The 26,598-nt window shown below is 30.5% G+C and overlaps 2 protein-coding genes across 2 annotated transcripts; both read right to left on the reverse strand.

The window, feature by feature from the left end:
* Positions 1-708: 708 nt before the first annotated feature.
* LOC107456315 (uncharacterized) lies at positions 709-13,709 on the reverse strand. Its single transcript, XM_016074158.4, has 3 exons — positions 13,506-13,709; positions 6,941-7,003; positions 709-1,913 (listed from the first exon to the last, which is right to left on the reverse strand). Exons 1-3 carry the CDS (start codon positions 13,515-13,517, stop codon positions 1,179-1,181), a joined length of 810 nt encoding a protein of 269 aa, XP_015929644.1. The 5' UTR covers positions 13,518-13,709; the 3' UTR covers positions 709-1,178.
* A 9,446-nt stretch (positions 13,710-23,155) lies between these two features.
* Positions 23,156-26,572, reverse strand: LOC107456304 (E3 ubiquitin-protein ligase TRIM37). Its single transcript, XM_016074143.4, has one exon. The coding sequence runs from the start codon at positions 26,355-26,357 to the stop codon at positions 23,511-23,513; it is 2,847 nt and encodes a 948-aa protein (XP_015929629.1). The 5' UTR covers positions 26,358-26,572; the 3' UTR covers positions 23,156-23,510.
* Between the last annotated feature and the right edge of the window lie 26 nt (positions 26,573-26,598).

Raw genomic sequence — 26,598 nt, forward strand, 5'->3', positions numbered from 1 at the left:
AAAACTGATCACACAGATTTATGAATTATGCTCTCTGCTGTTTATCTAGTCTCAACCATAAAAGCATCTTTTATGGAAACGCAAAGCTATAATCTTTCGTAAAGAGCTTGTCGCACTGTTCTGCAATACAATAAATTATGTTTGACTCTCTTCTTGAAGTGAAAATATGAAGGCAAGAAATTTAAAAGCACATCTACGAAAGCACTCATCTTTTACATGCCTGATAATGCAAGAAAATACGAATTTTGATTTGTAAAATACACAATTAAGGCTGGTTTTAAATGTACATTAATGTAGCTGATCGAGGTCATCTACACCTTTGTTGACACATATGCTCCATTTTGCCGAAGTTTTAAATGGTCTTCTTGACTAAATTTTGTTGGCGTAAACCTTAATTTCCTCCTTCAAAATGTGGTGCTTCTGAGCTTTTCTTAAGTCAAATGATGTAAAATCGCATGATCTGGGTAGCTATTTCTAACCACTTAAATGGAAAATGTAACGATAAGGAAAAGACTCAACAATGAAAACGCGTTGTTCTTTCATGTAACGTTAAATTTTTAATAACACTGAATATACTGTCTTATTTATTTATTTTCTGCGACAGTTTATTCCACAAATGGCGCAAACTTTAAATCTCGTGAGAGGTTATTAGGAAACTTATATAAATTAAAAATCAAATTTGAGAAATGTTTTTTTATTTTATTTTATTAAGGCAGAAATAATATACAAGATCAACATAATATTCAGTTTTTACACAACAAGATCCTCACAACAGAACTATCATTAAAAACAGAACAGTAATTTCATCGTAAATAACAAGGAAGGATGTTCGGGCATTTATTTATTTATTGTTGCACTATTTATTAATTTGTTATTGTTTATGAAAAGAGCGCTTTTGATCCAAATTTTTAATGCTTGAAAAGTCAGTACATATATAAGCTGTTTATTAGTTTTAAAATCCGAGCAATTTATTCAGTAATTAGTAGGGATAGTTCCCATTCAAAGTTTTGATACGGCTTTTTTTTTAATATATATATATCCAATGGTAAAAGAACTTAGGAGATTATCCTAAAGGATTTTTAATTCCCGGAATTCTTTTAATATCAAGAAATAAATGAAATTATGCGTTTACAATGAAAGTAATAAATAAGCGATAATGTAGATGAGTGCCTCCATGATTAAAAATTACCATGTCCATACCTCCAACTTTTATGCTTTCCATCTTTTAAGTCCGCTTCAAAGTTAAGTCCCTTGTATGCTTCTTCGAAACCATTTTTGCCAGAGAATCCCTCCTTATCAAAACCAAATCCTTCCTTATCAAAATTAAATCCATTGAAGCCATGGAAGTGGTTGAAATGGTGAGGATCTTCCGTTTTGTGATGGTCATTCAGTGCTGAGTATTCGTGAGCGTGTTTGTGAAACTGATGGTATTTGTTATCATTCGCAAACGGCCAATTTCCATAGTTATGGAATATGGAAGGATTGTAACTGTATCCGTGCAGAGGAGCAAAGTAATTGCTGTTGTAGCCAATAAATGGTACGTGGTGATTGTGTAGATGAGCACCGTGGTGATGGTGTAGATTATGTAAATGAGAACCGTGGTGATTTTCAACATGGTGGTATGGTGCGTGGTGGTGGTGTGGTGCATGGTGGTGGTGGTGGGGAGGATTTGCGTGAACTTGTACTGCTGCTGGATTTTGATTAGCAGTTCCTGGTTCATTGGTTTTAACAACAGCTCTAAAGCCTCCTTTATCTGCTATGTAATGAACTTCCCTATAAAGTCCTTTATGATCGGTATAGCCATAACTGCCTCTAACATTACCGTGACCATCACCTTCCTCATGTCGGTGTTGAGCACCTTCTTTATCCTTGACTTCATATCCAAATTTATAAGGTTGTGGTGCATGATGATGCTGAAATGCATAGAGCTGTTATTTATAAATATTTACAAAGATTATAAAATTTTCTCTTACCACATCAAAGTATTGAATAATCGATTTAACTATATTTTTATTAATTTGTTTTCGTGTCTGTAAAAATGGAATATCGCAAGTAAACGTCGATCACTTAACCGAGAGAACTCAAACTCCATGCCTGAGGGCAATCAATTGTGCCTCATGTTCCTATCGTTTCCTGATCGCTACAAACAGCAGGAGTGCCCCCAGGCTAATTGGACAAGGCAGGTGCGCACCACCCCCTATTTCGCCGACTACAATTTATTTAGCTAGGTAGGTACTTTATTTACGTTGCACTAGAGCTGCACAATGGGCTATTGGCGACAGTCTGGGAAACATCCCTGAGGTCGAACCGGAGATATGCCATCGCAATTTTGATCTTCTCCACAAAAGATGGTCCCCCTCTGCTTTGGTAGCACGACAACCAGCGAGTTAAGTCGAGCACTTTACAGTAGAACAGCTTAACGAGGATCAATACCATGCACTCTCGGTCCTTATGCAGTCTGATCAAAGTAGTCACTCACCCACTTACTGACTTCGGTGTCCTACTGGGAACCGTGTCCTTACGATCAGTCCACTGGACACAATTTTTTAGATATATCTGATTTATCTCATTAGAATCACTGTTAGAAATGTTTTGAAAAACATTAGTTTCCAAAGACAATTCCAATCCAAAACTGGCCCACAAAATGGGATATACCTGCTATTGAAATCTGTAGAATCGAAAATCCTGTGGTTGGTTGCTATGCAGTTGATTGCTATTCCTTTCCCTTTAGATCTATATCTAAATTGAGAAAGTGACCAACAAAAATATTGATGGCATGTCATCAGATCATCCTCAGGGATGTGTACCAGACCGTCGCCCATAGCCCATTGTGCCGCTCTAGTACGGCGTAAATAAAGTATCTACCTAAACATCTACATAAAAAATTTTCAAACTTATTTAAAAATATAAAACGTTCTCTTCCGTAAGCTTTAAAATTACCTCTTGTATATCAATTAATTCTAAAATAATATTTAATAAATTCATCAATGTTTTATTAATTCGTAATATTTAATAATTCAGACTCAATTTTGTATCCCGATGTTTTTCCCTGGTACCAGGGCAAAGGAAAGAAAAACACACGTGTGTTTTTCAATACTTTACATTCCTTTGCTTTTAATCCGTGCTGTTTTTCCAGTGTTTTTTCCTTTGAAAAAGTCCTTTTTCAGTAAGACGAGAATGTTTTTTATAAACTTCATATGTTTATTAAATCCCTCCTTAAAAATCGGTTGATTAAGTGAAGTGGTTACATGAAACTTCTCAAAATCAACAGGTCTCTATTCAACAGGTCTAAGATCCTTTACGACATCATTGTTAGCTATATTTTTCGATTCTTTGTAAACTGGTTACTTGAATTTAATTCTCCTGCCAAATTTTTTTAGAGTTTAACCCATAGACTAATAATATAAGTAGATTGTTCTCGCAATGGTGAAATCACACTCACTTTCAAACCAACACCTGTATCAATAATCTCCTCAGCACGTGACGTTGTTGTAATGTTGGCTACTTATTTGGACGATAATAATAGATAGAAAAAAAAATTTCTGTTGTCATAAATGCTTTTTGAGATGGTAACAGGAATTTTACCTTTTCTTCATAACGGCGAAATTTCAAACAAACGTTGACTGCCCTCAATGACGAAATTTTTTTAAAAATTAAAAAATGGCATAAATATTCCCAGCATCGATTATTCAGCTTTCATTCGTATATTTTATCGCTAGCGTTTAACAAGTTGAGCAAAAATTTAGAATATGTATTTTAAACAAACATTAATAACTTCCAATAAACAATTTATAACTTAAAAATTAAATATGACTTTGAAGAACATGCTATTCGGGTAAATAAATACATTTATATTTTGATTCGCATCTTTTAATTCTGCCCTAATTTTCTCATTGAGAAGTTGTTTTGCATATCATAGTTCAAGAATTTGTTACTTAAAAATATGTACGCAGAAAATATGCTTAATTATTTAATAATATAAAGTCGAATAATGCATTTTTAAATAGTTCATAAATTACAAGCTTAATTAAATTAAAACTGTAAATTATTTGTAATTTCAGTCAATAAATGTGTTTATATAGCATTACATATTTGTATTTCGTAATTGAGCAACAGTTTTTTTTTTAGCAAAAATTTACATTGCTCATAATTACAGAAAATGAAATGAGTTATTTCAATCTGTTACAACATAAACGAAATACGATGAATAATTTTAAGTTGAATGTTTGTAGTAAACTCATATCGCCAGGGGCCCCCACCAGGGCGGGAGGTGGGCGCACGATGCGCCCACTTAAAGCTTGGGGGGGGGATTTTTACACTAAATAAAACGAATAGTTTGGGGGGGGGATTTAGAATTTGCCCAGGAATGCGCCCAAGAGATTGGGGGGGGGCACTGCATATCGCCACTGCAAACTATAAAAATTGAAATTAAATAACACCAACAGATCAGATTCTATCTAATTGCTTATGTAATTCATAAGTTATAAGCAATCGTTATATTTAGATCTTATAATTTGTACTGGCTTTAGAGACGAGAGATAAAAACTTGACTTTTTGTTTCATTGTCCGATTATAAATTATGAAAACCTTCTTGGTAAAAATAACTATGTGTGGTTCGTAAAAGGAGTAAACTGGTCAACGAGTCACGTTATGGGGTTACTGGTTTCCGCGTGCAATGCTTCGTGAGCAATATACCTATGGATGGTTGGCCGTGTGCAGATGGAGCTAGGTGTTAAAATTCATCATAAGATTTCCGGGTTACTACTGCCTGCTGATTTTCATGTCTAAGCGTTAAAAAATGCACCATCCAATATTATGCTTGTAGTGTTTTCAATATAACGCGTTCTTTCAATCTAACATCCAACGAAACAAACAAAAAATGAATTCGGAAGACTCCGCAAGCTTGCTATGATGCTGCTACCCAAAAAAATAGCAAACAGTGCTATTTGACACAAATATAGCCAAATAAGGGATATCAATCAAAACATGACTAACCTTACACTTTCATTATGCTGTGATATTCATTTTCTTAAATTTGTCTTAGGCTTACGACCTGTTAGAATTTATGAGTTACAGAAAACTCTTATGAATGGTAAAATTTCGCCTAAATTAGAATCTATAATCCAGAATCTATAAAACTTCCTACAATATTAAGCCTTTTCGCGCATCGCCTCGTAAGCGTAGCATAAACGAATGCATATACAGGAAGTTTTCTATACTTTGTTTGTTATTGTTTACATTCAGTCAAGCATCCACATTATGGTTTAACCCAGTATGTACGCTGATTGTTTTCAATTTCCTCTTCTTTGAAAGGATACTTGTTAACACTGCAGTTACAAAAAATAAGAATTTGTTGTGCAAAAATTTAGATTCATTTGAGATTTTTATGGATATAATAAAGATTCTGTAGTAAATATCCTCAAAATAATAACCCAAATAAAAACAGTTTTAAAAATAATCACGTTTTACTCCCCCTCCTACAAAAAAATTTAAACTGAAGTTTTAGTTCAACCAATCCACTGCTTATAAATGTGCATCTGTTATTACATAAATTTTGAGTTGAGAATAAATTAATAATCAGCACTAAAAAAAGTATCGCCCACCAAAAGGTACTTTGAAATCTAACCCACCATCCCTAAGAATTCTTGTTCCCCTAAAACATAGCTATAAGTGGTATATGAGCTTATTTTATTTGTTATTTTAGGAGATTTTTAAATTTTGCCTTGCTGATATAGTTAAATCAGTACATAAATTATCCCCACCAAAAAATATTTTCAAAATTATCTCCCCTCAGATACCGAAATTATCTTACCAAATAGTTAAACTATGATATGCAATATACCAAAATTATCCCCTCAAATAGTTCAAAATATTAATAAATGTAATTCTAAGTTTTAAAACTATAAAATTGTGTAAAATATTTATCCCCCTCCAGAATAGTAATGGAGACCTGTTCCTCTTTGTACCCTCATTGTGGACTTCTGAAACAGAACTTATAGTCGTATTATCGTTAAAAGGCATTTATTTTCAATCGAAACCTCGGCGAATGTCTGACAAGATAGAGTGCTTAAATTTAAACTGAAGCTCAGTTTGAAACACAATACAAGTTTCAATTGTCTCCTGAAAATTACAATCAGAATTCATATTTCAAAATAGTATTAACCACAAATCGTAATTTCAATTCATATCTAACTTGCTAGATTGTTCCAAATTCTACTGGTATACTCTCTGCCTAATACCTACAAAAGCTAAAATTTTTTCCTAAATGAGGTAAGAAAAATGTATGGTCATCTTATTGCTAATGGAAACCCCTATCACTTTGAATAACACCTAAAACGAAAAGCGTAACGAGCATTATTTTTAATATATTTTTTCCCCACCAAAAATTTCTCTCACGTCTTTCAAAAACAAATGTGCCCTTTAGTTTTTTTTTTTTTTTTCTTTTTCCTTTTTTTTTGTTTAGGTTTCCCAGAGATGAAATTATTTCCCCCGTGTTAGTCTCCTTAAAAAATAGAGTCTTTAAATTTTTGTTTTATGCTGTTTTATTATTTTTAAAATGAAAATCCGGATATTTTATTTATTATATATATTATATTTTTTGTATTTTATATTTTGCATATTATTATGTTATTATATATTTTTATATTTTATATATTATTATATTTTTTATTTATTATATGTCTACAGGATATTCTATTATATTTTTAATATAAATTTTTTATAGTTGCTTTACTGATAAGACAAACTTCTGATTAAAAATGTAAAATGGCGCATTTTGTAATTTGTGAGTCATTCTAATGATGAAACAAATACTTATTAAAATGTAAAGAGGAACTTTTCTTCTTTTGTGAGTCGTTATACTAACAAAACAAATATCTATTAAAAATGTCAAATAAAACTTTTTGTCCTACTTGAGTCGTTTTACTAATAAAACAATTACCTTATCTTCTGGGTGCCAGTGACTTCCGAGAACAATATCCACTAAGATGGCTACCAACGCAGTCTGAAAGAAAAAACGAATGAGTTATCACGATAATGCAATTACATATCTTCATGTTTTTCAATTTATACTTTTTCCTACGCTTCTGGGAAAACATTTTGTACTCAGGGCTATTTTATACCTTTGGAAATAAAATTTTCAGTCAAAGTAACTGCCCTAAGCAATACCAAGTATCTAAAGTCTTAACACAATTTAATATTTCATAGTCAGTCATCGGCAAAATAACATTCATTTTCTGTCTCTTATTGTAACGGTAAGAAATTTTCTCAGAAGTGCCTGCTGGAATAGAAAATACTTTTAAATATTTTTTTTTATTTAAGGACAGGCACTGAACACATTCGATATTCTCAAGTACCAGAAGTGCTGCTCCTTAACGTTACCCAGTGGGAACCTGTGAAACTAAATTAAGGAAGTGAGCAGTATTACCTACGCCACACTGCCACAGATACCCGTTCAGAGGGTGGGCCACATTCACACGTCCCACAACAGCGAACAACACAACAACATCCCTACCTTGAGCGGGATTCGAACCCTTAACCAGGCACTCTGACAGCTCAGCGACCTAGCCTTCAGAATGGGAAATATAGGCAGTCTGTGTACATGGGTGATCGCAATTTTCAATGCGTTTGTCTCGAAATTGTGGAGCCTTAATCTCATCGATTCCTGTAGCCGTCCAGAGTTCGCTATACTTTTTTAATTTGTGGACTTCCTTGGCACTTTTTTTCCAAAAGTAAACTCAAAAATAAAATCAACTGGCCTGTTACACTGTTGGTATTAAACAGACGGCTTTTTAACACTTGATTGCAGTAGGCAGGATCAAACTCCCTACTTCATCAATGGGTATCTGAAATCTTAGACATATATACTTTAAGGCCTGTTTTATATCTATGGAATCCATTAAGATGGACACCAACACAAACTGAAAGAAAAACCGAATGAGCTATCGTGAATGCAATTACATATCTTCATGTTTTTTTCAAGGAATATCCATTTCCACAATTCTGGGGAAAAGCTTATACTCAATAAGACGGGGGTCTCTATAACACTTGATTTGAGTGCATGAACTCCTTGCACCAATTGTTCTTGTAAATTGGCTTCCCCAGATCTTGCATGCTCTTATAACCGTCGTTGAACAACCGACCCAATTTTTGGGTTTACGACTACGAATGTTCAACTCCGTAGCCTTGTCATTTTGAACCCAATCCAGAAGACAAGGGAACTCCTGGAACAAGTATTGGGAGAAACTTGCCTTCGTGGAGGACTTTTTGATGGAACTAACCCGCATTTGTGTTACATGGAGAGAAAAACCACGAAAGCCCCCTCTATCCCCCAAGCCACCACGGGTCAGTGACCATCTTGTGTTGGTATTTATTTTCTTAGGAATACACATGAACCGAATTTAGCCCTGTCAGTCTTCAGAAATGATCAACAACAACTTTGTTATGCTTGTTGAAACACGGTTTTTTACTAATTCAGAGGTCCTGGAAAATTTCCGGTGTCAAAGCTGCAAGCACTATTTGATATTTAATAGCCCTAAATGGTGCTATTTTGAATCCATACAAAATTGTTTTAAGTGTGGAGCATGAAAAAGTTTAAATCCTGGTTCCTTTCAAAATAACAGTGATTTAGAAAATATTCGCATTTTGACGCTAATAGCACATTTTTTCCCCGAGCACACTTTTCTGATCGTTAGAAACTAGAACGTAGAAAGTATTGCAAATAAACTGTTAATTTTCTGGGAAAATGAACATTTTGGAATTAACTGATTTTCAAAAAGGAACTTAAGCCTCATATACACTTACGTTTACAAAAGTTGGTACGATTTTTGTATCGTTGTCTGTAGCACCACAGATTATATGCAAACAGCACAATTGAGTGGTTTTATTAATAGCACCATCTATAAAAGGGTTGGTGACAAAATACAAAATTTATGCGCAATCAGTCGAATAGTTTCTGAGTTATAAAATTTTAAAACAGTCTTATATTTAAAATTTGATTTTTCGAGAACTATTCGACGCATTTCATTAACATTTCGTATTCTGCCATTTAAAATTACATTCTTTAATATGATGTGAAAATGTGTATACCTTATGATTCAAAGTTTTTTAAACTATTATTAATTAAAATAGTAAAAAATAATAAGTAATTATTAAAAATTATTTTTTGCATAAAATTATTTTTGGACAAACGAATTTTATAATTGTGGTTAAAATTTATTCACTTTGCTTAAAAAGTTCTTGAGATGTGACGAAATAAGCAAAAAGTAAAATTAACATTTAAAAAGGGGCCCTAAGTTTCAATAGCTCTCCTGACCAAACAATTGGAACCATATTTTCAAGATACTCTCTATACTTTGAGGGTCAAGAGAACAAATCTGTCGGGAAAAAAAGGATATGTTTATTCAGAAAAAATTACGTGTCTGATGTCGCTATTTAAAGAACCCGATTATTAGATCAAAAGTTTTTCAGGATGTTCCAAGTATTTAGCCCCAGAACATTTTCGTCTTCTTTTCTAACAGAGATTCTAAAAAATTTTATTAAGAGGGGTGGTTATAGAACACTCTGCAGCTTTGTCATAGCATTATGGATTTTCAATCCTTTCTTTATCATTTTTTTATAAAATTGTCAGCTTGATGTCTCAAAAACTATTAATCCAATTTTTTTTAATGTAATCAATCTCTTTTAAGGTTTACCTCTATTAAAAATCCCGCTTTGATGATTTTTTTTAGAAGCTTCAAAAGTTTATAAATACGCAAAATTAAACTTCTACTGTTTTTGATATTTCCAATTTTTGGTACTCTGAGTTACTAGTTTTTTAATTTCAATACAACGTTTAATTGGTTTTTGTTTTGTTTAGAGCCTCTTAATGCGATGGGGCAAATATTACTCAAATTTTTACACATACTGAAAGTCGCCACCTCACGTTCTAAATTAGAAACAACGTTCATTCAAAAAGTTTTTGATTGTAATTTCAATATATTAATAATAATAATTTCAATATATTGTAACACATTCATAAAAATATATAAGGCACGTGGTCTTTTATTCCGATAAGAAAATAGTTCTTGAATTTTTTGCTGAAATTCTGCTGTTTTGCTGAAATTTTGCTGTTTTGAAATGAATAATTTTAAGAAACTCAAGTGAAAAAAAACTTCATTTGCTTCAGAATTACTTAAAGTGGGAAAAATCTATATCTTTCGAGAGCTCAAAAACAAGGCGCTTTTTCCCAAGACCCACTAGACGAGAATAATGAAACCAAAATAAATTTGAAAAAAGAAAAATTAAAATTTCTAAAGAAAAAATAGGAAGGAAAATAAATTTTGAAAAATAAAACAAGAAAAACTGTGATAGCCGAGGGGAACAACGACGGCCGAAAGCGGAAAATCAGGGTAGGATACATTTCTAAGCAAAATGAAGGACAGGTGCAGAACTGATATCGTCCATTAGGGAATCGGCATTCATGCGAATGAAACAAAATTCAAGAAGCGATGGTGTGACAGGGGTGGTAAGAAATGTAGGCGTAATTGAATATAGCTTGGACTTAATTTTCTTTTATAACCATCGTTGAACAACCAACCCAATTTTTTGGGTTTATGACCACTAATGTTCAACTCCGTAGCCTTGTAACTTTGAACCCATTCCAGAAAACAAAGGAACTTATGAACTTTTTGATGGAACTAACCCGCATTTGCATTATATGGAAAGCAAAACCCCGAAAACCTTCCACGGCTAGCCTGATGTCAAGAGGACTCTAACCCACGATCCGTCTACCACTGAGGACATTTTACGTTAACACTGCGGTCGGTGCGAGCCGGGTGCGGAATTCATATCGACCAGCCATCACTGGGATTGGAACCACCTCATAGAAAGGCGAACGCTCTATCCCGTGAACCATCATGGCTCTCGTTTTAACTTAGTGTTTTTTGAACGATTAATCGAATGTTTTATTTCTTCATTAAACACTATAGATTGATTCATTAAATGAGCACACAGAATGATTCATTAAACACTAAACAGCATTAGTAAGTTTTTTATAAGCGCACAGCTACGAATTTTGCAGTTTTGGTTATCATCTACAATAATTCTCATTCCACTGTAATTTTCACTTTTTCATCGAATTAATGTTTTAAACCGATTGTGATACCTTTGTGTCAAACAATGTAAATGGTTGGCCATTGGTGAGTCGACTATGGAACCTGCGTTAAAGACCTTTAATTTAGTTATTTTAATATTTGTGAAGATGTTTTTATATTTTGAGGTTAACATTTCTTCAACACTAACAAATTCATCTTTTCCTTTTATTTGATATCTTTGATCTACAACATCGTGATAAATAAAAGGAAAACGTTTAGAAATCAAATTTCACGGGTGAGAAACACTGTTTTTAATTGAGCGTTACGGCAGCAATTTGTAAACTGTGAAATTATTTCTATCAACAATTTTTTGTTCAGAACTTGGTTTTCTGTTTGTTTATTACTATTATTTTAAGTTAGTTATTCATTTTTTAATGTAATATATGTGTGGCAGATTTGTTTTCTTATCATTTGTACCCTGAACTATTTTTTAATTTTTTTTTCTTTGATGAATAGGATTTTTTTTTAAAAAATAGGTTTTGAATCAATAGCATTTATTAGCAAGATAATTAAAGCATACATAACATAATTAATTTATCGTAAATAAAGGAACAACGAACTCATTAAAATATATTCATAATATTCTTAGATACCGGTATCACTATATTTTCATTGATTGATAACTTATTTCCTTTTATTGGAATTTTTTTTCTAATAAATAATTTTTTTTTTGAGACTATCTTGATTGGAAATATTGATGTATCAAAAGTAAATAAATAAAAAATGAACTATTCGCATATAAAATCGGAAGAAAGAAAAAAAATGTTAGTTTTCTTTTTCACTCAAATATTGAAGATGCTTGAAAAAGTAAAGCTTCATCGAAGAAAATGAGTACAGTCACCATTTTATTTTCGATCGCTTTGAAAAAAAATTCGTTATTACAATTTTAATAATGCAATGAAGAACTTAAGGTGGAATTTTGTTTTATTTCACTGTCTCGCTGAAAAAATTCCCAAAATAGACTAATTTTTTCAATTCTAAAAAGACTTACCCACTTTAATGAAAGTGACTGTTCCTACTGCCCAATTAAGATCAGAATTAAAAGACGCAACTTTTTATTTACTTATATATAGGTTATTATTTGAATTTGCATTCGAGAAATATTTTCATGCAATTGTTATTCATATAATACAAAATATTATTCAAAAATTACGAATAATAGGTTTAATTAATTATATCAATACTGAAAGCATACAGAAAAAAATTCCGCGTTTTAGTTTAAGATAAAATTTAGTGACTTATAAAATATAATATAAATTAACAAAGCATTTAAATAGAATATAAAATACTTGTCGAGTTTCTTTCAAAAACTTGGGTTTTATCATTTTCTTTCATAATTTCGTTAACTGAATTGATTATGAAGTAAAAAAAAAACGTGGTTTGTAAATATGGAAATAAGAAGAACCAGAAAAAAATTAAAGAGATTTTACAAAAGAAAATTAGATTCTCGAAATACAACACATAGCAATATATAATAAAAAAACAGAAATATAATATTTTTAAAATCATAGCCGTCCACTTTTTAAAACATCTATTGTTTATTTAATAGGCCGAATCTCATTTTAATTTTTAAAAACCTTTGTGTTATTAAATTTAAAACTAACTAATTAACAATCCTTTTAGATGCCTACAAGATAACTAATTAACAATCCTTTTAATAAACATTTTTATAACTACTAGATTTAGAGTGGTAAATTGATTCAAGCTTAAAAAAAGAAGCATTTTATGAGCTTGAAAATGAAAATAAATAAGGAAAGCCATACAATATTTGATTTCTTAAATAAAACATATTTACATATTAAACTTTCTTCCCTAATTCAAAAAGTAAATTAATTAAAAGGTATAAGAAAGCTCTGTAAGCATCAAAATTTAATTAAATAAGGAAAGCTAGAGAAGTACACAATACATTTATAATAAGAAAATAAAAATGTATTACTTTTAAAATCACGGTAGTTTGTTTCAAGTTCACTTTCTTAAAACATCTAATGATTATTTCTTTTATCTATTTATTTAAAAAAAATAATCTATAGGTTGAATGTCATTTCAATTTGTGAAAGCCTTTTATAATTTAATTGATAAATAATTAATTCATAAGTCTTAAAGCGAATTAGCAAGCCTCTTCGTAACTAAATTAATTACAAGTTGAAAAAAGAACCACTTTATGAACTTGTAAATTAAAATAAATAAGGAAAGCCATAGAATATTAGATTCCTTAAATAAAACATACTTACATATTAAACTTTCTTCACTAATTGCAAAAACTAAATTGATTAAAAGGTATAAAAAAGCTCTTTGAGCATCGAAATTTAAATAACTAAGGAAAGCCAGAAAAGTACAAAACAGATTTATAATTAGAGAACAAAAATGTATTACTTTTAAAATCATGGTAGTCTCCGCTTCGAGTTCCTAAAACACCTAATGATTATTTCTTTTATTTAAAAAAAATCTAAAGGTTGGGTGTCATTTTAATTTGTGAAAGCCTTTTTATACGAGGTGGAAAGATTAAGAGCAATTAGTGTTCCTTTAAATGTTGTAGTGCAGGCCACGCGCCACACTTCATGGATTATCGAGTGTTGTTATGTCATTGATGCGTAACACTCACTGAATTTTTAAGGCAAATTAAAACGAAAGAGAAAGTAAATGATAAATAAATAAAGGAAATTACCGTGAAAAGTGTTTAACATTGGTTGTAGTGACCAATTTAAAAAATGTGTCACCCTCAGTTTGCTAAGGGCGAAATTAATACCTTTAAGGCGATTTCTTTTTTTTTTATAATCATGCGTTTTTCTTTAAGAAATATTTCTCTAATTGCTTTTCCTAAATTTTTAACTCTTCATTATTCCAAATTTTATGAAAAACTTTTAATATTTTAAAATTAATTGCTTTTATTTATTCATAAAAGAAATCATAATAAAACAAGTCTTGAATAGAAGTAGGATTTGAGTTTTACACGAAAATGAACTCTTTGACAAAAATATGCTATAATTGAGCGATATTCATTGATATTTTAATTTACATCTAGCCAAATTGGCAATAATATTTGCTTATATGTATGTAAATGCATAAGGTGAGTGCAATATACATAATTTATCTAAAGTAGGAACTTTCCTAGCCATTCGTCTGGACTCGTGGCGGTGACTGTAGTAATTATTTCAAGTAGGGGTGTGGAGTCATTGCTTAGGATAAGTCTTCTGTGTTAGCCTTTGAGTTGAAGAGAAGCTACCCTCTCTGAAAAGCGCTATTCTTCTTTCCATAGCAGCAGACGGTCTCAGACTTTGTGGCGGGGGGAGTTCTTACAGTAGACAAACTATATGTTACCGTGAATGACCGAAATCAAGAAAATGTCGACTTTCACCGGTGATTGTCCACAATCACATAGTCGCTTTGGTGAATGTCCGTAATATATGTTACAACCGATTTTATATTAATTTATTCGTTGATATTATTATTTATTCGATGCATACTTGGCATCGCATGTCAAGTATGCATCACAGCATAAATGCATACTTGGCAATGACTCTTGACCTTAAAAAACATTGATGTAATTCATACCGGGCAGTGACACTGAACCTTAAAAGAATATTGATGTAGAGCATACCGGGCAGTGACACTTAACTAGACTTAGTATATATTTCGCACATTTACTATATATATATATATATATATATATATATATATATATATATATATATATATATATATATATATATATATATATATATATATATATATATATATATATATATATATATATATATATATATATATATAAAACAAAATAAAATAAAAAAATACAAAAAAACAATAAGTTTTTTGCGGATATAATCGTGTGGCTGATGAAAAGATTATATCTTTTATTCTCCGGATCTTTTATAAAAATTTTATCCTTTTTTTTCCCAGTTGTTTGCTATTTTCTTTATTATTATTTCCCCCCCCCCCATTTTTTTCTTCATATGTCTGTAATTTTCTTTTGTTTCATCTTCATTTTGTGTATATATATATATATATATATATATATATATATATATATATATATATATATATATATATATATATATATATATATATATATATATATATATATATATATATATATATATATATATATATATATAACATAACTTCGTAATCATGAACGATAAGATGAAAGAAATGATTTTAAATTTAATATAAGTAACATGAAACTGTAATGTTTTCAGACACATTTATTTGAATAGTACCATTTTTAATCAAATGTATAGAATTAAAAGAATTTGTCATAATATTTATTTATCGAAAAATAATACGAACTCTTCTAAACTTTAATAAAAAAAATAAAACAATGCACATCCAACTAATATATTGAAATTCTATTAAAATCATTTGCTAATTGTATGTTACTATTAATAAATTTATTATAATTTTCTTTGACTTATTTAAACTTAATTTATATTTTTACCACGTGCAAAACCAGATTGAGTAAATCACCGACTAAAAAATCTTCTATTATATATATATATATAGCTTATGTTAAAATATGTTCAATTCCATATAAGGAAGCAGAAATGATTTTCCTTAATGCGTAAGGATACAAGGAATGTACGAAGGTGCCTTTTTACCTCTAATCTATGTTGGTATAAAACCTAAGAACGCATAGTTTTGCGTGTCCTTTTCATCATAATGTGATCTTGATAAGCTGTACCGGGATTGTCCGGAGTCTTGTCCACTCCCCCCTCCTTCGCAGGAGTGGGGACGTGACTGTTATCGATACCAGCTATATTTAAATAAACCTGTTTAGAACGTATGATGGCTTAAGACTGCAATTATTTCAAGCTAAATACAACACTGATAACAGAGTTGGAGCCCTGTTATTACATATATATATATATATATATATAGCTTATGATGAAATAGCAATGAAAAATCTAAAAAACAAAATTGACAATTTGCCTTTTTATTTTGAACAATTGATTTAAAATACATATCTAGAGTAGACTGCTTCAGTCAACAAACTATAGACTGAATTAGGTAGATCTTTACTTTAAAAAAGGCATAAATGTCTATGACGGGAATGGTAGGACACAAATTTTTTTTTTTGCTAGAAAATGAAATAAAGAGCACTATTTTTCTGACGTACTTTATAACAGTAATGTTGATTTTAATCGTAAATTATCAAGCAGGAAAATAAAGGGAACTGATAGATATGAGGTAAAAAAAAGATGCAATTTTTGAAGAGTGCAGTAGAATTTCTAAAAATAACTTTACTTTCGTTAGGAAAAAGAAAACTTAGGTGATGGTCACCCACACATTGCTTTACAAAAATAAGAGGTTAAAAATGCCGATATTCGTTCTTCACTTTGCTGTATGTCATTCCGTATAGTATATTCCATTAAGAAAAAAGTCTTCCATTTACACATTTTACGTATAATATTACCCACATAAGCACAGTTGTATTGCAAGTTCATAGTATGACCTTGATAAAATGAGAATCTTATCAATTTTAATTATAAATAGATGTTTTGATGTCTGATTTTTTCAAAATTGTAATGGAAATATTAGAAATTCAAATAATTTCTTTTAATTTTGTAGCTGACGCTCTCATAGTTCTGACGCTCGAATTACTACAATATATATATATATATATATATATTCAACTATTAGAAACAGTCTAATAGTTAAAAGAAATATCCGTTCGATTATATTTAGAAATTTCTTTTCATTCATATTCAAAAATTTGAAAATAATTGATTTTGTAAATTAAAGAAATTTAAATGATGAATAACTGTTTCTCTTAGACCTAAATAACTGCATATTAGAAAAATTGTTTGGAAATGAGCCATGTTTGGAAGATTTTACCTTTAACGCAGAAAAAGATACATGTGTTTTATACTGTATTTCATAATCATAGATAAATAAAATGCTAAATAGAATTTTCACTTATTTTGATCTAAATTAATACACAATAATAGAAAAAGTAATGAAAAATATGCTTAGTAAAAATTCAAAATCAGTATTTACATTAAATCTAATTAAACACAGATTGTTACGAAATCGCCGCCTTTACCCATATATTTTGCATTCTTATTAGGTATAAAAATCACGGTCACATTTAAAGTCGAAAAATTTACATTTAAAAAAATAACAATAAAAAGTTATTAAAATCGGATGAATCGGTATCAAGGACAATCACCACGTGGATACAATATTAAATCTGAATTTTGTTTTTCAACTTTAAATACCTTTAAAGCTTTGACCAATGTACCAATTCTGGTGGCCAAGTTAAAAGCGATTCAAATTTGACAAATAATAATGAAATAAACTGACTTTGATGATTTCAATTCTTCGCTTGTAATGAACAACTTTGATTGTTCATAGTCACTTTTTTCCTAAGGTTCCCGTTATTTTCTTATTAAAAAAAAAATAAATAACACGATTAAACGATTACATAAATATTTTATTTAATACAATATAGCAAGAATACTTCCTCAAAGTTTTTTTTGCAATTTATTGTCCTTGAGCTCAATTTATTTCACGAGATAGATCAAGTATAAATTTTACTTTTTTTTTAATACAACTCTGCCCCCCCCCTCACCTCCCTCCAAAACAAAAAAAAATCTGATAGTGTAGATAACAACCACTGCATCGATCCATTAAAATAATAAATCATTGAATATTCTTTTAACAGGTAAGTTTATTTTAACCTTATTACAAAATATGTCAGGGTGTTTAGTGAGAAGACATTTTTAAATTCCCTGACAGTATATAGATCTTATACCTGAATATTCCCTGATATTTCGCTGTAAATCAAAAATTCTTCCTCTATCGCACAGATAATATGCAATATTAAATTTTATTTAAAAAAAAATTATAATTTAAGATATATAATCAGAGTAAAAAAAAAATATTGATGGACAGTTTAATAGTATAAAATAAACACCATGTATTTGAAAATAAAGCAGGTTTCATTCTATATCTAAAAAAGGGCATCATATCCCTTTCAAAAATAACTTCCATCATAAAAAGGAGTTGCATTTTACAAAAATTTGCATCGGTTTTATGCAGCCCAAAATATACCAAGTCTATAATCTTATCATTAAAAAAAAATCTTATTTTCAAAGGGATTATTGAACTTAAAATTAATTTTGCAGAAAAATTAGAGCATTCACTAAACCGGTTTTAAAATTAGCGTAATTCTCGTATTTTAAAAAATGTTGCTTGTCGTTATGACATATTAAAAATATCGAGATTTTAAAAAACGATATTAAAATGACTGAAAAAACAATAAGTAACAGTAAGAACTGCTGAAAGCGTGTAAGAATGTCATTAGTACTAAAATACGAAATTCGATAACCATTCACTCGTATTAAAAATATTGGAAAAGAAAAAAATCAACTGAAATAGCTGGAGGAAAAAAGACAAATGTCTGCTGAAAAAAAAAAAAAAACGACCCTTAAATTACGTAGATTTACGATAAAATCATTGTGAATTGAGTGAGTCAAAAGTGACTCCTTAAATTCAAAAGGCACACTTGTCATGATAATATCGTAATAAAGAATATAAAACCTTTGGTAAAGTTCATGTGTAAAAATAGTGAATACATTATCATGAAGTTATTAAGAAATCGAACACATCAAAAAGTAGTAACTCGAAATTCTTATGTCGTAATGATATCGTATTAAAAATATCTTAATTAAAAAAAAATGGTAAATAACTTGTGAAAGAACAATCATTGAATGACGTGAAATGACGATGGAATCGTCACTAATCAAACGTGTCAAATAAACTTATCAATAACTGAAAACTCAAATTCGAAACATAGTATTTAAAATATCATAATTTGAAAAACTATGCGAAAAGAAGATAAATAATTGCTGAAAATCTCTCATAAAACGACGTGAAATTATGATGGAATAGCTAAAATTTCAAATTAGCTCGTCCTAATAGCATTATATGATAAATATATTGGAATATGAAAAAGCATATGAAAGAGGTTGAAAATTATAAATAATTTCCAAAAAGAGCTATCATCTAAAGATGAGAAATTATGATGGAATCCTCAGAAATCGAACGCTTCAAAAATTCGATAGCTGAAATTCGAAATTTACCTACCGTCATAATGTATTAAACATATCATTTTATGCGCTTTATTAGGGAAACGATAGAAGAAAAAAAATGAATAAATGCTGAAAAAATAATCTGAAACTTCAGGACCACTTGGAAGAAAGATGGGAGAAAACTTGTTAGTGTAAAAACCGCTGCTCATGATCACTTCATGTGTGATTGCGTGTTCTTTTTTTTAAACTTTTCCCTGTTTTACTAATTTTTTTTAGAAATTCCCTGAAATTTCCAGAATCAATAAAATCTCTGATAATTCCAGGTTTCCCATATTTTTCCTGTCGCTGGACACCCTGCAATTGGAATAAGTTCTACATTTAGTTATCAATCACAGTAAATTTCAAAATTGAATAGAAAACAAGAAAAATAGAGAGAATCTCTCTCATGCTATTTTTATTTTGGTCTTTGTTTCAGTATAACTGAAACTCTAATTGAGCGAATCACAAGCTATTTATTAAAAATGATAAAACATATTTATCTAAAGATATTTATGAAAAATAAATCCTATATTTAAAATTCGATATCTCAGGAACTATTCAATCGATTTTGTTCAATTTCTGTACATTTGCCATATAAAATTACAGTTTTTAAAATGTAAAGATTTCTATAATGACCTTACAATTCAGAAAAAAAAAATCTGCTATTTTTAAATAAACTAATTTAAAAATTATTTTTTCCATTGTTTGAATAATCTCGTTTATGTTTGGATAAACGAATTTTATAATTAAGTTCAAAATTCAATTAAGCAATTTTCAAAATTTAAGTGCAAAAATTTCTTAATTTGCTTAAAAAAAATTCTCGAGATATGGCAAATACTATTATTTCAGCAATGGGCCACATTTTTCTGTCAATCTATTCCATCGCCAAAGCAATTGCTTTCGAGAATCCAAACTTTTGGGTGTTTTAGTGCAGGGTCTAGACTTCAAAATGGACCATATACTGTAATCAGAGGTGATTGTGAGCCCAACTAAAAAATCCTGAAAATGTTTTGAGTAAAATCATTTTTCAAAAAATTAACGTCTTTATAAATTTAAGGCCGTCTTTATTTTCACAATATGAAATTCTAATTAAATTGCATTGCAGCATAATTTAAATGAATAATTGTGTATAAGTTTACTTTTATTTCTAATCACATTTATTATTATATACCAGAAAAAATATATACAAATGAAAGTTATGACAAGTATAAATTCTAGTTCTAATATTTTTAAATAAAATATACAAGAATTTTTATACATAAATGTGATCAATGAATTCCGGATCGCGGTTAGCTAAAAATCCGGATTTATCATCTCTGTTGTATTCCTTTGTAAGGTGGCCATTCTTCAGATGATGTGATATGTTCGAAAAATTTGCCTTGCACCACCTTTGTGTCTTTCTCAACTTTTGAGCCGGTGTGGCATCGTGTTTAAATGTACAATTTATATTGCCGATGTGTTTTTTGATCCACATAAAAACAACAGCTTCTAGAATGTTCCACTGGTACACTTTTTAAATTATATTAATACTCTCGTTCACAAAAACTCGGTGTTTTGCCGCTTGCAAAAATTCTGCCCCAGACCATGACAGAATTTGGATTTAAGCAAAATGTTCAACAATTGTCGAGATGCTTTGGGCATTTACAGTTTTGGGAGTTATGATCTTCCTATCAGTAAAAAAGAATCTTTCCTGACTTGTGGTTCATTGATGAAAATTGCAATAAGCGCTACAAAACGCAATCACTTTGAAATCAATTGAATTATTTATTAGTAAAAGTCTTATTATAATTTGTTATATTTTATTTATTATTATTAAAAATTGTATTTCTGGGTTTTTCTGTTGAATCCTGTCCTAATTAAATTGCAAAACAAATTATGGTAAATATATTGGACACGTAACTTAAATTTAACATTTATCCTAAAAGTTAATTTTCTTTATTATTTAGAAAAAAAATTTTGTTGCTGAAACACTATTAGATAAACGTAATGGTTGTCATTGGAATTTTGAAATTTTCTTTTTTATTTATCTTTTAAAGTTTTTAGAATTTTTTTTTTTTAAAAATTTGTTTACACAAATTCTTACGTAATTACCTTTCACTACAAACTTTGCATAAACAGAACTTTCATAACAAAATGGTCACATTTATTACTTTGTGAAAGGCTCTGAATTAGATTTAGTAACTTACTGTTAAATTTTTTCAATTTCCAAAATTCCATTTTTTCTCTTTTATATTTTTATTAATATTTAAGAGAGATCAGGGGCCAAATTAAAAGACTCGCTTGGCCACTTTTGACCTGAGAGGCATAGGGTGTGCAACCTGTTTTCAACCAATAAAAAAAAAAGATAAGCTGCTACGAAAAAAAAAAAAGCTTTTTATTAAACAAAATATTTTTCAAAAACTGAAATCTGAGAGAAGCAAGAGGTTGTCAATTAATTACAATAAAGTTAAGAACGGCACTTATGCAATTTCAAAACTTGTTTGTTTGAAGAACCAGCTTTACATTTTAGAAGTGTTAAGTACAACTATTTTAAATTACTAATATGAATTACAATAGTTAGTTTTCCAACTTTTTAAACCAATTAATTATTATCATTGACAGTAAATCTTCCAGTTTTAGAAAAAATTCTTAAGAAGAAGACAAGTTTTAGAAAATGTTTATTCTGTAATGAGTATTTCAAATCATAGATGGGATGTTTTGAATGGGATTATAATGTTTCGAGTGATTTTTAAGTATATAGGGTGAATTGCATCACTATAACTATTAACATTTAAACTATTTAAGTAAGAAACTCACCTTTAATAAAATAAACTACAACTTTTAAAAAATTGAGTTGCAAAAATCTTTAATTCTAAAAAGTTAATCTGTCCAATAAAAATTTAAAACGGGTATAAATATTTTACTAATTTGCAATGTCATAAATTATAAAAAGTATATTGTATAACTTTTTTTGTACTTATTAAAAATCATTCTACAAAGTTAAATTTTTTTCTCTAAATCAGACATCAATTTTATTTTAGACTAAAACTAAACAATTCATAAAAAAAGACTATTAAAAGGAAAACAGAATTAAAAAGACTAGATTTGTAAAACTAATTAACACATAGAATTTTCATTTCTATGCTACTTTGCATTTATTTTTTTGTTTTGTTATATTTTATGTATTTTTAAAGGATTAATATTTTATTTATGTGCATTCAGTAATACATAAATCCTCTCTTTTTACTAAATAATACAATAAATTCAAGGGACTTTCTTTTTTTAGATGCAAAATTAATTAAATTGGGAGAAATTATTTGTTTGCAAGAATGTGAAGAGGAAATACATTTTCTTGAGAACAAAAAATTTACGATTTAAAATTGGGTTAAAATTAAACAGGAATTGAAAAATCTCTTATAAAATGCACCTAATCTTTTTCAGAAATTAAAAAAATTCCTTACTTTTTAGGTTTTACAGGACTTTTAAAATTGCTAAGCACCCTGTTTTAAATGTATTTATAAGCAACTGCCAAAAGAATAAAAATGTTTTAGTTTATAAGAATCTATTTTGGATGTCAAAAATTATAGCTTTCAGTTATCTTTAAAAATAATTTAATAAATTTTTTTTAAAAAAAATATTTAATATTTTAAAAACATAAAAAATTAATGATTCATAATTTTTGACAAAATATACTCAGAAAAAATTTCATGTAAAAATTATATTAAAATGTTGAAAAACAAATAAAAATTACTTTGCAATAAGTATATAAGGAAATTATTTTCTAATAAAAAAATTACCAAGAGAATATGACCGAGTTGCTGTACAATCGTCCCTTGAACTAGACGATCATTTATGTTCAGGATCTTAACTGATATCTTTTCTATACAACCTGTTAAGTCAAAAATTATTCAGGGTGTATTTTTATTGTGCAATGTTGGTAATAGTTAGTCAAAAAAACAATTTTCAGAATACTAAATTCATTAATGATATTTTAATTTATAAGTAATTTTCTACATAAATATTTATATATTTTTTAATAGTAAACATAATGCAAGAATATTAAGTAAAAACCACTAAGCAGATAAATAATCTTAAAAAAAAAATAATTCTAAAACTACTTTTTTATCGTATAGACAACAAGCTACGCTTAAACAAAATATACCAATATTTACTATACATTAATTTTCAAATATATATATATATATAAAATTGTTTTGACAAAACACAGTTTACATAAATAACATAAAACAACAAACTAGCAGAAAGGAAGAAAAATGCCTACATTATCTAAATAACTCGAAGCCTATGAAAATTTAGAGAAAGAAAGCTATTCTTGAGATTTTTTGGAGGATGCACTCGAACTTTCACTCGATGAAGAGCTATTACTAGATGTAATATTCAATTCACTGTTAACATCACAAGCTGAATTGTGAGTGTTAGCTTTGGAATGAAAAGCTTTATTTTCAGAACTGGCAGAGGTGATAGGTTGTTCTCTTTTAGCTGTTCCTTGAAGAAGTGTCCAGTTTGGTTTTGGTCCAGGAAGTGGCTTATGAGAAGCCATCCAAAGACTGCAATTCTTTCGGGGATCTTCATTGGTTGAAGCACCCTGTAAAGGTTTTTCTTCACTTTTTCTCAGTCTTTGATGTTTACCATGAATGTCAGTTTCAGCAACGGTTGCTGAAGTGGAAGGAAATGCACTTTTGGATGAACAAGGCTGTGGAAATTGGTCCAATAAACTGGTAGTAGAAGGAGAGTCCAGACATGCCGCCTGGCACGCCTGTTCAGAAGTCTCAATTTCATTTAGTTTAAAACAGCTATTTGCACCACTTTCCCATTTTTTACGAGACGACATAATTTTAGAGAGTGCTGGCAAATCAGCAGGTGGGAAAATAGAAGACTGTTGATCATTGTGAGCATTGCTCGAACACTGATTTGCGAGTAACGAAGAGAGGAGCAACGAATGACGACAGCTGTGCCCGTTCTTCTGTTTTTCACCTTGTTTCTGCAGATCTGCAACAGGATTTGCAACACAGTGCCGCAAAGGCTTTTGATGCTGCAGTTCCAATAGGCGTAACAGTGCAATTTCATCATCATCAGATGGCATTTCAAGTAGGTTTCTCTCGAATGAAGAACCGAAATTCTTTTGCGACAAAGGAGGAGTCGTTAAAGAGTTCCAAGAATGAAGACGTTGACGCCGTGGCCTCGACATAGAAATGAAGGAAAAATCCAAATCCTCACCGATCGTTTCTTCGTCGACGTCATTTTCATCGTTGCTATTTTCTTCCAAATGAGCACAATGTCTAGTTCTACCTTCTCCATTATTCACGTCACTAACGGCTTCATTATCGGAACTAGACGAATCTGCTTCGCAAGATGCATCGTAAGAGTCTAATAGGACGACGTCTTTGAGATTACATTTGTGAGAGCATGCACTACCTCTGTTTTGTTCATACGAGCAATCGTGGCACGCATTGCCCTTCACTTTCATTCTAGTGCCCAATGCTCGAGGTTCACCGTAAGCGACTTCGCTGTCGATGCTTTTCTCGAGACTTTTAGGTTCAGCAACTTCACTGTCAATACTGTTCTCACACTTACAAGCTTCAAAAGTACTGTTTAAGGAAGTAATTAAATACTCATTGTTGCTGAGAGATGATACTGTTGATAAAGGTGGCTGTAGAGGAGAAGTGACACTAAATGTGGGAGACAAAGGTGACGTTACAGTCGCAGTAGACATTAAGGAACAAATACTAGCTCCCACACTCGTTGGCACATGGTCGGGTAGGACGATTTGGGCATCTGTTTCTGTTCTAGTATTATTAAGTGCAGCTTGATTTCTAGAGAGTTCAATTGCTAATCGTTCTTTTAAATCATTTATCTGTGTGATATATTGAGCTTGTGCAGTCTGCAACTGATTAATACACCACATCTGATCTCTGCATTTTTGAAAAAAGGTGGGAGATCGAACTTGAAAGCCGAGTATGAGAGTGTCCCTTTCGGCATTTAAATACCCTTCGCTCGCTAGAAGATCCAAACGGAAAAAACGATTGTATCCCCAACACTCCCCTACATCAAAATCAGAAGCGAATTCTCTTACAATAGTCTTAGAAGGATCTCTTGATCCTTGATGAATCATTTCCACTCTATATTCGTATTTAGAAGTTTCTGGCAATCCAGCAGATAATTCCAAGAACACCGAGAGATAGTTGCCGCGGACGACCCCATTTCCGTCGGGATACACTTTGAGTCTCCATGTCAAACCACAAACATGCAAAGGTGGACTGTAGACTGGATCTGCTCTTTGCTGAAGGATGCTGAAATTGTGCATGACGAAGGTGCTGCCGTCGTACGGAGGAACGATTTCGCTAGGAAAATCGGCAGGTACGGCGGCAGTCACAAAACTTGCCATAGGTTTGCACTGAATTTCAGTCATATTCTGAAGAAGTTCATTACTCAAAAGTATTAACTCACTTTTGCAACATGTATTCAATTGTTGTTCTACAGATTTTAATACTGATTCTAATTGTTCTGTTTCTTGAGAGAGGGAATTCTTTTGTGCCATAAGCGTTAATAATTTACTCTTCAGCTGAGCATCGAGACGTGATATCATATGTTCGACAGCATGCCTTATTTCGTGGACACGTTCATCCTTCGCAACTCTTACACTTTCAACGCTTTTTTCTACTTCTTGCACAAGACTGATGAGTTCAGAAAGCCTTCTTCTCAAGCGAATAAATTCATCTTTGATTTGTGAAACATGTTGCTCGTATATTTCATCCAGTGGTTTGAAAACATGATCAGAATGGGTCCCACCCCACAATGCACACTGATGACAAATGCATTGTTTACAGTTCCAACAGAAAACTGTCAGCTTCTCTTTGTGAGCCTTGCACAGCTCTTTTTCTGTATTGTCTCCTTTTACAGCTCCAACTAACTGCAACGTGTCTAATTGTTGAGTTACTTCTTCTACCCAGCGACAATTGACTAATTCATGCATATGTAAGGACGCTCGACAATGAGGACATTGTGAGCGTTGCTCCGTTAACCATCGTCTAATACAAGTATAACAGCAAAGTTTTGAGCAATGAGGGCATAAATGTGCATCTTTTAATTTTTCCATGCAGATAAAGCACCTAAACACTTCAGCTAAACTTTCTACGCTATGTTCATCCATCATAATGGCTGTTGAAAACAAATGAAAATTCACTAAATACTAGCTAAAAAGGAAACATTTTCCAAAAAGTTAGAATTCTACTTTTTTTTCGTCATAAATTGCATATTTTCAAGACATACACAAGTTGCAAGTTCATAAACAAGTTCTACAAAAATTTTAAAATCATTTCTCAGTTCCGGAAATGAAAGAAAGTCTGCTCTAAATTACTGAATTCACTTCAAATCATTCTGAACAAGATTCTGAA

Source organism: Parasteatoda tepidariorum, chromosome 8 (genome assembly GCF_982258835.1).
Source record: "Parasteatoda tepidariorum strain Cologne lab strain chromosome 8, Ptep-v5.0, whole genome shotgun sequence".
NCBI classification, from domain to species: Eukaryota; Metazoa; Arthropoda; class Arachnida; order Araneae; family Theridiidae; genus Parasteatoda; species Parasteatoda tepidariorum.

Bases quoted from the DNA above. Each gene is read 5' to 3' on its own strand.
- LOC107456304 (XM_016074143.4), bottom strand. From the start codon at position 26,357: ATGATGGATGAACATAGCGTAGAAAGTTTAGCTGAAGTGTTTAGGTGC.
- LOC107456315 (XM_016074158.4), bottom strand. The intron at 1,914-6,940 runs GTAATTGTTTTA...TATGCATTTCAG, and splicing joins ACTGGCACCCAGAAGATAAG to CATCATCATGCACCACAACC.